The 14968-nt window shown below is 39.2% G+C and overlaps 3 protein-coding genes and 1 long non-coding RNA gene across 8 annotated transcripts in view; 2 read left to right on the top strand and 2 right to left on the bottom strand.

Annotated features, from left to right (window-relative positions):
- Nucleotides 1–13523, bottom strand: part of LOC118768576 — a 21956-nt gene extending 8433 nt beyond the window's left edge. Inside the window, exons 1-3 of one of the 4 annotated variants that reach the window (XM_036515347.1) lie at nucleotides 4830–5057; nucleotides 2618–2955; nucleotides 189–367 (exon numbers count right to left, since the gene is read on the bottom strand). In XM_036515347.1, coding sequence (XP_036371240.1) covers nucleotides 189–367; nucleotides 2618–2948 — 510 coding nt within the window. In that variant the 5' untranslated portion in view covers nucleotides 2949–2955; nucleotides 4830–5057. Of the gene's footprint in view, nucleotides 1–188; nucleotides 368–2617; nucleotides 2956–3403; nucleotides 4061–4829; nucleotides 5058–13214 lie in introns of those variants that run through there. The other 3 variants (XM_036515348.1, XM_036515346.1, XM_036515349.1) reach the window with 3 other exon arrangements.
- The window catches only part of LOC118768581, an 84779-nt gene that overhangs the window by 16507 nt on the left and 53304 nt on the right, over nucleotides 1–14968 (top strand). The window lies entirely within an intron of this gene.
- LOC118768579 overlaps nucleotides 1–14968 on the top strand; it is a 102316-nt gene that overhangs the window by 76420 nt on the left and 10928 nt on the right. The window lies entirely within an intron of this gene.
- Nucleotides 7798–9441, bottom strand: LOC118768588. Its single transcript, XR_005004389.1, has 3 exons — nucleotides 9322–9441; nucleotides 8198–8358; nucleotides 7798–7931 (listed from the first exon to the last, which is right to left on the bottom strand). It is a non-coding gene; the product is annotated as an uncharacterized LOC118768588 (long non-coding RNA).

Genomic DNA, 14968 nt, shown 5'->3' with positions numbered 1-14968 from the left:
CTCACCGCGGTTTGCCGCGGATAAAATTCTTTACAACACTGCTTCGCCTTCCCAATAAATAATTTTTTACAGGTCAAATATGTGACACACATAACTGAATTGATCTAAATATTTGTTTATCATTATTACTGTTATTATGGAAATAATAATATGCATTTGTGTGCGCGTGTATGTGTATGCATACATACCTCCTCAATTGGAAGATAGTTCCAGTAATCCAGGATAGGATGCCGGAAGAAGTTGGGACAAAAGGTACCTCTGCATTCGTCCACATTCCAGGATGAAGGAAGTCCTATATTCAGGAATGAATCATATACTTTCGAACCAGCTCCCATTGATATGGCATAAGTTTTAATCCATTGGCTATCTGAAATAATTATAATAATACCAACAACAATAATAATAATAGTAGTAGTAGTAGTAGTAGTAGTAGTAGTAGTAGTAGTAGTAGTAGTAGCAGCAGCAGCAGAAGCAGCAGTAATAATCATGGCAATATTGGCTTCAAAACTCGATGCCAGTAACATAGTTTCGGCAAAGAACTTTCGCGCCATTTCAGAGTTGTGTATGGCGTTGGCATCCTGAACTGAAGAGAGGAGGAGGTATAGGAGATGGACAGGAAAACGAGAAAGCTTCTAAAGATGCATGGAGCCCATCATCCACGTACAGACACTGTTTGTCTGTATGCGAGGAGAGCAAATGGAAACCTTGCTAGTGTCGGGAATGATGGAGTATTGAATGCAGAGGAAAAAAAGCAAGACAAAGGAACAAATACAAAATGGACATGATAAAGCATAATTTAACAAGGGACTACAAAATCATTTAGATGCAGCCAGAACAGAAGTTTCTGGAAAACATAGGGCAGCAATTTTGGGGAGGCCATGAATGGATTACATCGACCCCAGTGTTGAACTGGTACTTAATATATCGACCCCGAGTGGATGAAAGGCAAAGTCGACCTGGGCGACTCAGAACGAGTCAACAGGCGAAATACCTATTTCTTTACTACCCATAAGGGGCTAAATACAGAGAGGACAAACAAGGATAGACAAACGGATTAATTTGAATATTTCGACCCCAGTGCGTAAATGGTACTTATTTTATCGACCCCAAAATGATGAAAGGCAAATTCGACCTCGGCGGAATTTGAACTCAGAGCGTAGCGGCAGATGAAATACCTATTTCTTTACTACCCACAAGGGGCTAAACACAGGGAGGACAAACAAGGACAGACAAACGGATTAACTCGATTATATCGACCCCAGTGCGTAACTGATACTTATTTAATCGACCCCAAAATGATGAAAGGCAAAGTCGACCTCGGCGGAAATTGAACTCAGAACGTAGCGGCAGACGAAATACTGTTAAGAATTTCACCCGGCGTGCTAACGTTTCCGCCAGTTTGCCGCTTTCCCCTCTGAAAATATTAACAACTTTAAAAGAATTTTTCACCGATCTAGTGAACCAAATCATTGCAGTAAACAGTAAGTGTGTATGTGTATAAGTATGTATGTAAGTAACTAAGTAGGTACGTATGTTTGTACCAATATAGTAGGAAACCGTCAGTTTTAACCATGAACCGTGAACTTTGGCTTTTACTTACAAGTATACTAGAAGAAAAGAAAACGAGTAGTCCACTTGATAAATGTCAAATAAATGAAGATGTTCACCTGCTATATAGAGTGATACAACGCACCACCTAACAGGTTCAAATCCAGCAAAATTACAACACTTGCCCCCTGCCTTAAAAACGTTTAGAAACAGTTAAAAATTTAAGAATGCCCATGACCGTTCTGGAGGTATTCTTACATGGTGTGAACGCCAAAAAGATCCGAGTTATATTTAGTTTGCAGCATGCTTTGACAGACGACTTTAAATTAGCTGCAGCCATCGATATAGTACCATTATATGGAGAAGTAGGAAACCGAAGAGATTTAACCACAGATTTTGAAAGGAAGTTTTCCAAGCTTCCAGTGTCCGAGAGAGTTTTCACGAAAATCCATTTATAGATATTTCTATCATCGACGCGTGCAACGCAGAGAGAACAGAAGCAACCGTACCAGTTTGAATTGATGCAGTAACTGAATATTTAGACCTACATACTTTTGAAAAGTGATCAATCTTCTTCCATTTCCTACATTCAGTATTTCGAGCTGGATATTTAAGACGCTCGTAACTTAATTTTCTCATTGAGAGCGTTGTTACGTCTGTGGTCCAGTAGGCATGGGTGTTGATAAATAATAATAAAGCAGATAGGTGGTGGTCTCAAACCTCTTCCTGAGATTTAGTTTTACAATATTTAATTTCTTTCTCTTAAATGTGATACACGCGTCAGGTACGTACAAATATATTACTATCAATGATAATTATAACAATAATAGCTTATATTAATGAGAAAAAAGGAGAGTGATACCAATAGGCTGTACTCGTCCAGAAGAAAGGGTGGGACAAGTTTGATCTGTTGTCAAGACTGTATCGAAGCAGAGGAAAATGGCCTAGGATGGTATATAAAAAATTATCTATATACACGCAGAAGAAAGTCGATTCATATGAAAAAGAAAGTTACCTCGGCGGAATTAATCATAATGATAATGAAAAATAATAATAGTAATTCACTGACTTCTGTAGAAGGACATCTCGTTGCTGTCATTCGTGCTGACAACTGTCATGATATTTTTCGGTGAGTAATTCTTACAAACACGGCTGACATTGTTGTAAGTGAAGAATTCCGATTGGCTGCTTAGAGAAATTGCGACACATTTCAGTAGACATCGAGTGGAGGAGAATTGTTCTGTCGGAGGTTCCTGAAGGTAACGGTAGGAATACCCAGGAGCCAAAGATCTGTAGCTGCCTGTATAAAATTGCTGGTTTGAGGTAACGGTCAGAATTGTAGTAAGGGTTAATAGCAGCACTGTGGTCACGGTTGGAATGGTAGAAGGAAACTGGAACATCTTGGCTCTAGAATCAGAAGAGGACCATACATGTAAATATTTGTGTACGCATGTGCATGTGTGCGTGCGTGCGTGCGTGTGTGTGTGTGTGTGTGTGTGTGTGTCTGTGTGTGTGTGTGTGTGTGTGTGTGTTAGAAGATGAGGGAGAAAATTTAGAGAGAGAAGGAGAGGAAGACAGAATTCAAAAGTGGGAGAGGTAAAGAGAAAGAGACAGCAGAGAAAGTGATAGAGAGATAGAAATAGGGAGAAATCGATCCTGGTATAAGGAGACAGAGAAAGGGATAAGGGGACAGATGTAAAAAGAAAGATCAACAGATAAAAGAGAGTGAGAGTATTCGGAGAGAGAGTGAGAAACATAGAAAGCAGTAGGGGAGAGGAGAACATAGAGAGGGGAAGAGAATAGGCTCTCTCTCTCTCACACACACACACACTCACACGCCCAAATGTAATCTTACCTTTGTTGTGGGTAGACGCAGTGATTTTGCTATTCCTGGGCAACGAGAGACGTTGTCAGGTCTGTCCACTATGACCGTCCAGTCATAAAATATGAAGGATGTCCACAAATTCCGCTTTCAGAATTACCACAGATATCACCACTGTCTGTAGATGTCAAGTCAGGACCCCTACGAATGACAATATTGTTCACTGCATTCAAATGATACAGAGGCCGACTTATCCTTTTTTCCTTTCAGGCTCAATAAAACAAGTAGTAGCTGAGCAGTGGGGTTCATATGATCAACTAGCCCTTTCCTACAAAATTTCAGACCTTGTGTTTATAGTAGAAGGAATATTATCTTCTGCTTCCAGAATTACCACAGATGTCGGCACTGTCTCCAGATATCAATCCAGAGTTCCTACAGATGACAATATTACCACTGTCTCTACAAGTGAAACCGGAGCGAAGGTCTTCGAACTGTTCACTGATAGCAGCACTGCTCGCTTCTGTCACCAGTATCAGCAGCTACGACAACTCTGTACAATGGTCAATAACATACACAGTGAGAGCAACACTGGTCATTAATGATATTATGACTTCACCTGCACGGAACTAAACTAGTGTCTCACATGAATACGAACAGTCACACTTCACTGAGCACATTAGATACCTAAATGCACATTCGATGGGGTGTGTTCGATATTCTTGTTGGTCGTGTCAGTGGTGTTGGTGCGTTTGATGTGACGCATATATATGTAATCTGTTTAACATGCGAAATTAATGACTTTGATTGGTCACTCGCTCATACGTATCTTTTTTTTTCCTGCCTTTAATCTCCCAATGCGGAGTATAGGCCACTTAGAGTTGAATTCCTTGTCGCATAATTTTTCTCTTCTATACTTATACTCTGAATGTCCCCCTTTCTCTAGTTCCTTCTGTGTTGATCTACGCCATGAGATCTTAGGCCTACCTTTCTTTCTATATCCATCCGGATTACACTGTAAAGCACTTTTAACTACATTTGGTGCCTGTCTGTCTGTATGTATATACATACATACATATATACATACAAACATATATATATATATATATACACACACACATACATACATACATATATATATATGTATATATATATATATATATATATATATATATATATATATATATATATATATATATAGCTAGTTAGCTAGCTGTGAGAGAGAAGAAGGAGAGGGAAACAGTGTGTGTGTAAGAGAGAGAGAGAGAGAGGGGGAGAGAGAGAGAGAGAGAGAGCGTTTACTCGATACAACAATTGAAAAAGCGCAAGATTGGCGTTTGCACGCAGAATCATCCTTATTTCAACTGTTGTTACACACCCACACACTCTAATCTTAACTGCAACATATCCTAGCCATAACACGTACCCGAACACACAAAATGCAATGTGATAGAAAGCACACTTACTTTCAGTGAGGTAGGGCGGAGAGCGTACACTTCAGGTGGTTCTGTAAGGACTTCTTGTAAGGATGGTTCGTGAAAGTCACAACTTTTTCCCTGCTCCCCTTACTGTCTTCTCCCGTCAATATTACCCTCTATTACCCACAGTTGTGTCTTCAGATGTCTGAACACTTCGTAACTGTCAGTACTGGCCACTGCTTTCTCTCCTAATTTCTCTTATCAGTATTACTTACAGACTAAGACCTGTCCATAAATAATCAAACCGTATAGACTGTCCATAAATGAGCAAAACACAGAACCATCAACTCAGTTCAAAACTGTTTACTAATTTGACTGTTCCTACACAGAAGTGAAAATAAACCAGATTTTCCAATATGTTTCCTTTGATTGCTATGAAGAATAAAAGGGCCTTCAATAGAGACATGCGTTTCACTAAGCTCGCAGAAAATACGGCTGTGTGGTTACTGACGTCGTTCCGATGTTAGCAGTAAGGCTGTTGCGGTGTTTGTGATATTGACGTTGTAGTTTTAATACCTGGTAATAGCGTGATGTGATGTTGGTGTTTCTGTGAGTGGAGATATAAAAGCAGAACAATTGAGGTCGCTATACCGAAGACTTTCATTATAGGAAATCATTGAAATCAATCACCGTGGATGATGGACCAAAAACCTTGTCCTGACCTGTGTACACTCTTAATTTCAACCATTGATAGTTGATGTGTTAATAGATAATTTTCTTCATTTCATGACAAATAAACACGCCAACAGTTACAGACATCGAAGCATAACACGAACAGTTCTCACCAGTTTCACTCTGCATGTTTTTACATGTATCTTAGGAATTAACGGTGCTTTATTATAAGGTAATCTATCTATCTATCTATCTATCTATCTATCTATCTATCTATCTATCTATCTATCTATCTATCTATCTATCTATCTATCTATCTACCTATCAATCTGTCTATCTATCTATCTAGCTCTCTATCTATCTATTGCTTTATCAATCTATCTACTATCTATCTATCTATCTATCTATCTATCTATCTATCTATTTATCTATCTATCTATCTATCTATCTATCTATCTATCTATCTATCTATCTATCTATATATCTATCTATCTATCTATCTATCTATCTATCTATCTATCTATCTATCTACTATCTATGTATGGGTGGCTGAATATGGGCGTGCATTGTCTTACAATAATAGACATCGGCGTTTGTTACGAATTGCTGGTTTCCCTTTGTTAACCAAAATTTCACTGTAGACCTCATCTAAGGGACAATGTTGCAATATAGACCCTTTTGCATCCCCCAAACGCTTAGCATCACAATTTTCTGCCGAAGGTTGAATCTTGAATTTCTTTTCCACTGGTGATTCGTTTCGTTTCCGCTTCATACTAAACCTTTTCGATTCTGGCTCAAAGTTATGGGCCCCGATTTCATCAATCGTGTCTACTCTCCCTGAAACAACTTTAGCTTAATGCTGAAGCGTTCGAGTTAGAATTGACAAAAATCCACACGATTGCGCTTATTCACATCGAAAAGCTCTGTTGGCGCCCTTCTCGTACTAACTCCGCAGAACCGAAGCTTGTCGCGGATGCCGAACCATAATAATTTGCAGAGAATAAGCCATCTCATCAATGGGAAATCGTTGTTTCGCCAGAAGCATTTCTGAAAATTGTTGAATCTCCACGTCACCGGTGACGGTTAATGGGTGTCCTTATCACTCCTCGTATTTCACGCTTGTCCGGCCATTTAAAACTTCTCCCTCTTCTCGTAAATACTTCTACGCAGTAGAGCGCTGTTCCTTAATTGTATTGAAAGCCTGGAAAGAATTTCAGCCCCTGACACACATTCAGATTAGAGAAGCATTTTCACTGATCCCTATTTTCCCTTAGTGCACACTTCCAGTAGAGCTGCCACGTTTGTTCTGTAACACAAGAATGGAAGCTGGAGAGAGATCAAAGTGAAACGTCGGTCAAGAAATCAGAAGAGTAACACCCTTTAACACGCCACTGATGAAACTAGAGCGACCAACCGAAAGACTGTTTCGGCGAAACGCGTATATTTTTTCACTTTCCTTTGTATAATTAGTATCATTGTTCTGATCTCTTTGATTTGCTGAAAGCTTTCCCCCACATCCTCTTTCTTTACTACCCACAAGGGATTAAACACAGAAGGGACAAACAAGGACAGAAAAACGGATTATGTCGAATATATCGACCCCAGTGCGTAACTTGTACTTAATTTATCGACCCTGAAAGAATAAAAGGCAAAGTGGGCCTCGGCGGAATTTGAACTCAGAACGTAGCAGCAGACGAAATACCTATTTCTCTACTACCCACAAGGGGCTAAACACAGGGGACAAACAAGGACAGACAAACGAATTAAGTCGATTATATCGACCCAAGTGCGTAAATGATCCTTATTTAATCGACACCGAAAGGATGAAAGGTAAAGTCGACCTCGGCGGAATTTGAACTCAGAACGTAGCGGCAGCCGAAATACTGCTAAACATTTCGCCCGGCGTGCTAACGTTTCTGCCAGCTTTCCCCAACATCACAGAGATAAAACCTCATATATCTACACACACGCACAACACACGCACGTACGCATGGGCGCGCATGCACGTGTATACGCGCACGCTCGCACACACACACATACACACACATCTCTTTTACATATAGTCTGGACAGTCGTGAACTGGAACAACAACAACAGCTCTCAGAAAGTGAGAAAGAGAATCACAATTTAAAAGACCGATATTGGATACAATATTTATATGGATTCCTTATTAACAGGTACAACGTGACTTGTGTGGATCACCAGTGGTGGTCACCTGGATTGGGTGAATGTGAACAACAACAACAGCTGGAATGAGAGAAAGAGAATCACAGCTTCAAAGACCGATGTTGGATAGAATATTTGTGTGGATTCTTTATTAAAATGTAAAACGTGACTTATGTGGATCACCAGTGGTGGTCAGCTGGATTGGATGGACGTTAACAACATCAATAGTATCAATGGGTATCATGTGCTGTGTTAGTTCTGCTGCCTCAGGCGAATGAATATGGCCATGGAGTCTGCTAATCCATAACCTGCAAGTAACAATAACAACATCAATAACAAAAGGAATTCAAATATATCATGGGAGGCCTTTATAGGTGGTAACTCGAATTACAAGAAATGGCAGACGAATCTCTGCATCGCTTTGTGGGTCGGTCACTGTTGGAACGCCTTTGAATATAAATCAGTTGAATCAAGGCTGATTGGCCGCTAAACAATAAGTACAAAATTAACATTTAGTACTACTACTCACAGTAAGACAAACGTACACACACGCAGAAGATACAATATCACTTACCGTTGTTCCATATGACTTTCGATTTTGTACCAGAATAACGAATTGAAGGGTAGTGATCTGACTTTTCGTACTGACAGTCAAGTGGTCCCTCATTGATGGTCAACCAGCCTCTATCCCCTTCACAATTACCAAGCATTGTTATATAAAAGCGACGTGTAAGACTGAGGAGTTAGAAAAAGAAAAAACCTGTTTGGGTTTCAGAATATGAATATCTAAACATCTATTAAATAGACTAGTATGTCCACTACACGCAATTGAATTAGTCAGTGTTTAATTAAAAATAGCCATCTGTGTATCATAATAAATGTGTATACACACAAAGATGTGGGTTTAAACACTCACACACATAAAAACACACATATGCACTGAAACACGCACACACACACACACACACATGCTCACACAAAAACGCAGAAATGCGCAAATGTCAATACACCAACAAAGGCGAAATTACACACGAGGCATACACTTTGGTACAAAAACAAATAAATCCACAAACGGCCACAAACATACGAGCGATAACATTTTCCTGTATTAAACATCTTATCAAAGCGCTAGATAAATATAGAATGAATTCTAGTCAAAATAAATTATATAACGGAACATAAAAATCGGTGACTGACAGACTTGTCAAAATTATCCCTTTAAATACCTGCCGCGAGGCTCCAGCAGGCAGCCGCAGCAAGTTGTCACGTGACACTGTCTCACCTTAACTGAGTAGTGAAGGCGCGTAGTTTTAGCCCGCGCATTCTCTAAACGACCGTCACCTGTCAGTCAGCGAAGCTGATCCAGTGTCAGATCGTCTCACCAAGTGATGTTATTTCCCGCCGGCATGTTATGACTTTCAAGACATTTTCTGTCTTCCCGCTGTACGTATTCCTGTTTCTTTCAAAACATCAATATGAAGTAGTGATTGACATCCGCATGCGCAGACCTATTTAGCCTCGGTATAGAAAAACAGTGATTAACAAATCACCGGCGTTGCTGTTAGTCAAGAGGCAGAATATATTTCATTATTACGGACGAAAGCAGTATTAGTTCAAATTAGTTCAAATTTGCATTCAAATTTGCATTCTGGTCTCTACATAACAAAATAAAAGAAGATGAAATATATATTAGCATACCGATATCCCTCAATTGAGAATTGAACTCCGGTGGCTGAAGCTAGGTCGTTCCACGGTGAAGTTTTCAACTTTTCGTGAGAGAACCAGCTTTGAAGGGTTGTATTTCGTCCATCAAATATTATATATTTCTTTACTACCCACAAGGGGCTAAACACAGAGGGGACAAACAAGGACAGACAAAGGGATTAAGTCGACTACATCGACCCCAGTGCGTAACTGGTACTTAATTTATCGACCCCGAAAGGATGAAAGGCAAAGTCGACCTCGGCGGAATTTGAACTCGGAACGTAACGACAGACGAAATACGGCTACGAATTTCGCCCGGCGTGCTAACGTTTCTACCAGCTCGCCGCCTTCGTCCATCAAATATTATAGTTACCACATCTGTATGGTTTTTATAAATCACAGTTTCACCTGTAAAATAAATGAGCATGTAGCACACACATACAACCACATACGCTTACAACCACACACGCACGCACATACACACATAATAAAAAGAAATGGTCAAGTTAAATAGATCGAGGTAATTCAATATGTATTTCCTTCACTGTTAGCTTAATGTCCACTCTCATTTTTACTTCGTAATTCTCCTGACCGAAATTAATCTGTTTAACATGCGAAATTAATGACTTTGATTGGTCACTCGCTCCATACGTATGTTTTTTTTCCTGCCTTTAACCCTCCATCGCTGAGTGTAGGCCACTTAGAGTTGAATTCCATGTCGCATAATTTTTCACTTCTGTACTTATACTCTGCCATGAATGTCCCCCTTTCTCTAGTTCCTTCTGTGTTGATCTACGCCACGAGTTCTTAGGCCAACCTTTCTTTCTATATCCATCCGGATTACACTGTAAACCACTTTTCGCTACATGTGGTGTCTTTTATAATTGTGCTACGAATCTACTTCCACTTTTTCTTAAATATTTACTCCCTAATCGAAAATTGATTTGTTCTTTGCCATAGCTCCATATTGCTTATGTGTTCGGGTCATATAATTTTAAGTATACTACGCATGCATCTGTTGATGAATTATTGTATTTGCTGATTTGACGTATCTTGCTATCTCTAAATGAATCATATAATATAATTAATTACACTTTACTTAAAAGTCTCATATGCTACCATGATACTATCTGGTATATATCACTTAACCTTCAATACAGTATGACCTCACGAACTGGAAGTGTTATGTAAACTTGTTATTTCATAGTATTACTTAAGATCTCGTGTTATTGCTTGCCGAGTTGTATGACACAATGTATTAATAATTTTCTGCAATACCCAAATAATACATTCGCTTTTATCTCCTTTACATGCAGATACACCCCATCCCACAAGCACATACACAGACAAACAAACACACACACAAACTAATGAATATGCATACATATATACATGGTGGCTGCCCCCTTGTTATCGAGTATGGCCATTTCACGAAGCTTAATCAATGTTGTTATCGTGCAATGCCTGTGCAAGAAGATTTTTTATTAAGTGAGGAAGGGCTCTGCACTGAGTCAACCCACTCACTAAGCAACAGCAGTCATAATCCGAAAAGAAGAACAAGTCCACATCATCGGTAACCACTGAGCCGCAGTTTTACATCGGAGTTATCCCAGTTACCTGAGCTACCTTCTCCTAGAAGGATGCTTTAACAAAGGCTAGGAGTCCTTCACTCCCAATGGTTTAACCGCGTGATCGGGTACTCAGTCCGATTATTTCTATGTCCCCGCGCATGATACATCCTTAATACATTTATTGGATGGCCATTGACTCTCAAGAGTTCCTCCGCCCTTTGACGGGTTTTGTTTTTCATCCCGCAGGGTGTCGAATAAACACGCTCCTCACAAAGCAAGCTTGGTGGGGTTGCCGGTTTACTCGCCGACGGCCCGACTATGCAACAGGCTGTACTGGGTTACATGTTACCAGTAGCACTCGAAAGTGACCTGACATACATACATACATACATAAATACAAACGTACACACATGCATATATTCATACAAACGTAACACATGCATACACACACATATATGTATATATATATGCATACACATATATGGATACACACATACATACATGTATGCATATATACATACGTATGTGTATACACATGCACACTAACGCACACACATGCGCACAAACAAACAGAAGGAACGCAGCCCTGATAACGGACAGGCTCAATGACCTTTGAAAGACGTAACGGAAATTTTAGAAAAAATAAGTAAATGAGTGGAAATCGAACCAGTGCGTGTGTTAACTAATAAGGCACTAAAAAGAGAATGACTCTCCCCAGATACAATAAACTGTGCTTTAACACACAAATTCACATAAAGAATAACCAAATACAAAAACCATATCTACCTATCTATCTATCTATCTACTTGTCTATCTATCTATCTATCTATCTATCTATCTATCTATCTATCTATCTATCTATCTATCTATCTATCTATCTACCTATCTATCTATCCATCTATCTATCTATCTGTCTATTTATCTATCTATCTATCTCTTTCTCTTTCTCCAAGAAGGGAGAGTCTTTCGTTCATGAGAAATACTTTTATTACTGCAGTTTGCCGGAGATAAAATTCTTTACAACGGCGAGCTGGCAGAAACGTTAGCACGCCGGGCGAAATGCGTAGCCGTATTTCGTCAGTGGTTACGTTCCGAGTTCAAATTGCGCCGAGATCGACTTTGCTTTTCATCCTTTCGGGGTCGGTAAATTAAGTACCAGTTACGCATTGGGGTCAATGTAATCGACTTAATCCGTTTGTCTGTCCTTGTTTGTCCCCCCTGTGTTTAGCCCCTTGTCGGTAGTAAATGGGAAAAAAAAGGAATTAAAAAATTCTTTACAACACTACTTCGTCAACCTAATAAATAATTTCTAGAAATCAAATATATTCCAAACATAACTGAATTGATCTAGAAGCCGTTTAATCATTATAACGATTATGAAGACAATGATGTGTTTCGCACTCGCGCGTTTGTGCATGCATAAACATACATACCTCATCAATTGGAAGATTGTTCCAGAAATCGAGGAAAAGATGTCGGAAGAATTAGGACAAAAGGCACCATTGCATTTGTCCACATTCCAGGTTGAAGGAAGTCCTATATTCAGGAATGAATTATAGACTTTCGAACCAGCTCCCTTTGATATGGCATATACTTTGATCCATTTGCTATCTGAAATAATAATTATAACAACAATAGTAATAATAATGATGATAGAGGTATCAGCACCTAGCTTTCAACACGGTTAAAAAAGATTGGTGCACGTGTGAAGGTGGAACACCTTCAAAGAATAAGCATTGCATGGAACTGTAAGAATTCTTTGCAGAGTTCTTGAAGCATGGCCAGTAAATAAGCGTCAGCTTAGTCTGCTAAGCTGTGGACAGCTGACACGTTCCATCATAACCAGCAAATTAAGTTGTGAGATTTCATATAATAATAATAACAACAACAACAACAACAACAACAACAAAAACAACAACAACAACAACAACAATAACAATGACAATATTAATAATAATAATAATAATAATAATAATAATAATAATAATGATAATAATAATAAATACCCTGATGCAGTACCTGACAGTAGCTCTCATGGCTTCTGATCTTAAGTGATTGGAAGTGTTATCTTACGAATAGCAAAGGACCACGTTTCGGACTTCTCCCACTACTGGGACGAAGACCGCTTCGCTCAACAAACAAACAAACAAACAGCAACAACAATATTAATATTGATTTCAAATTTTGGCACAAGGCCAGCAAATTATGGGAGAGAAAAGTAAGTCGATTTCATTGACCTCACTCTTCAACTGGTACCGCAAAAAGCAAAATAAAAGAACAAAAGAAAAACAGTAATAATAAAGAAGATTCACTTACTTCTATAGAAGGAAATCTCGTTGGTGTCATTCGTGCTGACGACTGTCATTATATTTTTCGGTGAGTAATTCTTACAAGCATGGCTGACTTTGTTGTAAGTGAAAAATTGCGATTGGCTCCTCTGAGCGAGCGCGGTGCCGTCGAGTAGGTTTCGTGTTGAGAAGAATTGTTCTGTTGGAGGTGTCCCAATATAATCATAGGAATAACCAGTTCCCAAACGTTTGTAGTAGCCATCAAGTTCCTGATCTGAGGTAACAACCAGAACTGTTGTAAGGGTTAACAGCAGCACTGCCATTGCAGCTGGACAAGTAAAAGCAGACTGGAAAATTCTTGACTCTATGATTGCTAAAATTAGACGGAAGGGGGAAAGAAATGGCATGAAAGAGAGCAAGAATGAGGTGGGGTGAAATATGAAGAGATTCAGCAATGAGACAAAATGAATTTTTATAAAGAGAGAACGGGGAAGAGAAAGACAAGGAGAGAAGAAAAAAGTTAGAGAGTAACAGAGAGAAATCCTGAAAAAGAAGAGAGAGATACAATGAGAAGATGGAAAGTGTTTGTGTGTGAGAGGAAGGTTGTTCGGAAGAGAAAACGCAAAAGGAATAACATATAATTTAGAATAAAAAATTTAAAATAAATTACGGTTATTTGTAAAGACGCAGGTCCTGGGGAAGATTTTAAGTTGTATACGTTACGGGGCCCTGGTTTGAGATTTCCAGGGTTTTCAAGAGTTTGGAAACACTTCTTAGCCAATGTTGCTCCCAGATTAGTTTTATGCGGAGTAGACGTACTCGGTAGGTTCCCACATATGAGTTAATTAATAATTCAGTTGATCAGATGGGGCTCATTAGCCTAGTGTTGGTGGTGGTAGTGGGGCTACCTATCATAGGGGAAAGAAAAATCTGATTTCAATCCTCCGTTACCTTGCAATAATACTAAACCACGGGAAAGTGTTTGGGTGTAAACACTGAGGTAAAAGCGGGTATACTAGTCTATTTAATACATGTTTAGATTTTCATATTCTGAAACACAAACAAGTTGTTTTGTTCTTTTTCTCCTTAGACTTGCACGTCGCTTCCATATAACAATACATGGTTTTTGTGAAAGGGACAGAGGATGGCTGACCATCAATGAGGGACCATATGTATGTGAGTTCGATAAGTCAGATCACTACCCTTCAATTCGTTATTCTGATACAAAATCGAAAGTCATATGGAACAACGGTAAGTGATATTGTATCTTCTGTGTGTGTGTGCGTTTGTCTTACTGTGAGTAGTAGTACTAAATGTTAATTTTGTACTTATTGTTTAGCGGCCAATCAGCCTTGATTCAACTGATTTATATTCAAAGGCGTTCCATCAGTGACCGACCTACAAAACGATGCAGAGATTCGTCTGCCATTTCTAGTAATTCGAGTGATCACGTATAAAGTACTCCCACGATATATTTGAAATCCTTTTGTTATTGATGTTGTTATTGTTACTTGCAGGTTATGCATTAGCAGACTCCATGGCCATATTCATCCGCCTGAGGCAGCAGAACTAACCCAGCACATGATATCCATTGATACTATTGTTGTTGTCGTTGTTAACGCCCATCCAATCCAGCTGACCACCACTAGTGATCCGCATAGGTCACGCTTTACCTTTTAATAAAGAATCCACACAAATATTCCATCCAACATCGGTCTTTTGAGTTGTGATTCTCTTTCTCTCATTCCAGCTGTTGTTGTTGTTCATATTCACCCAATCCAG

This window comes from Octopus sinensis, linkage group LG30 (genome assembly GCF_006345805.1).
Source record: "Octopus sinensis linkage group LG30, ASM634580v1, whole genome shotgun sequence".
NCBI classification, from domain to species: domain Eukaryota; kingdom Metazoa; phylum Mollusca; class Cephalopoda; order Octopoda; family Octopodidae; genus Octopus; species Octopus sinensis.
This window is presented reverse-complemented; position numbering and strand designations above follow the sequence as displayed.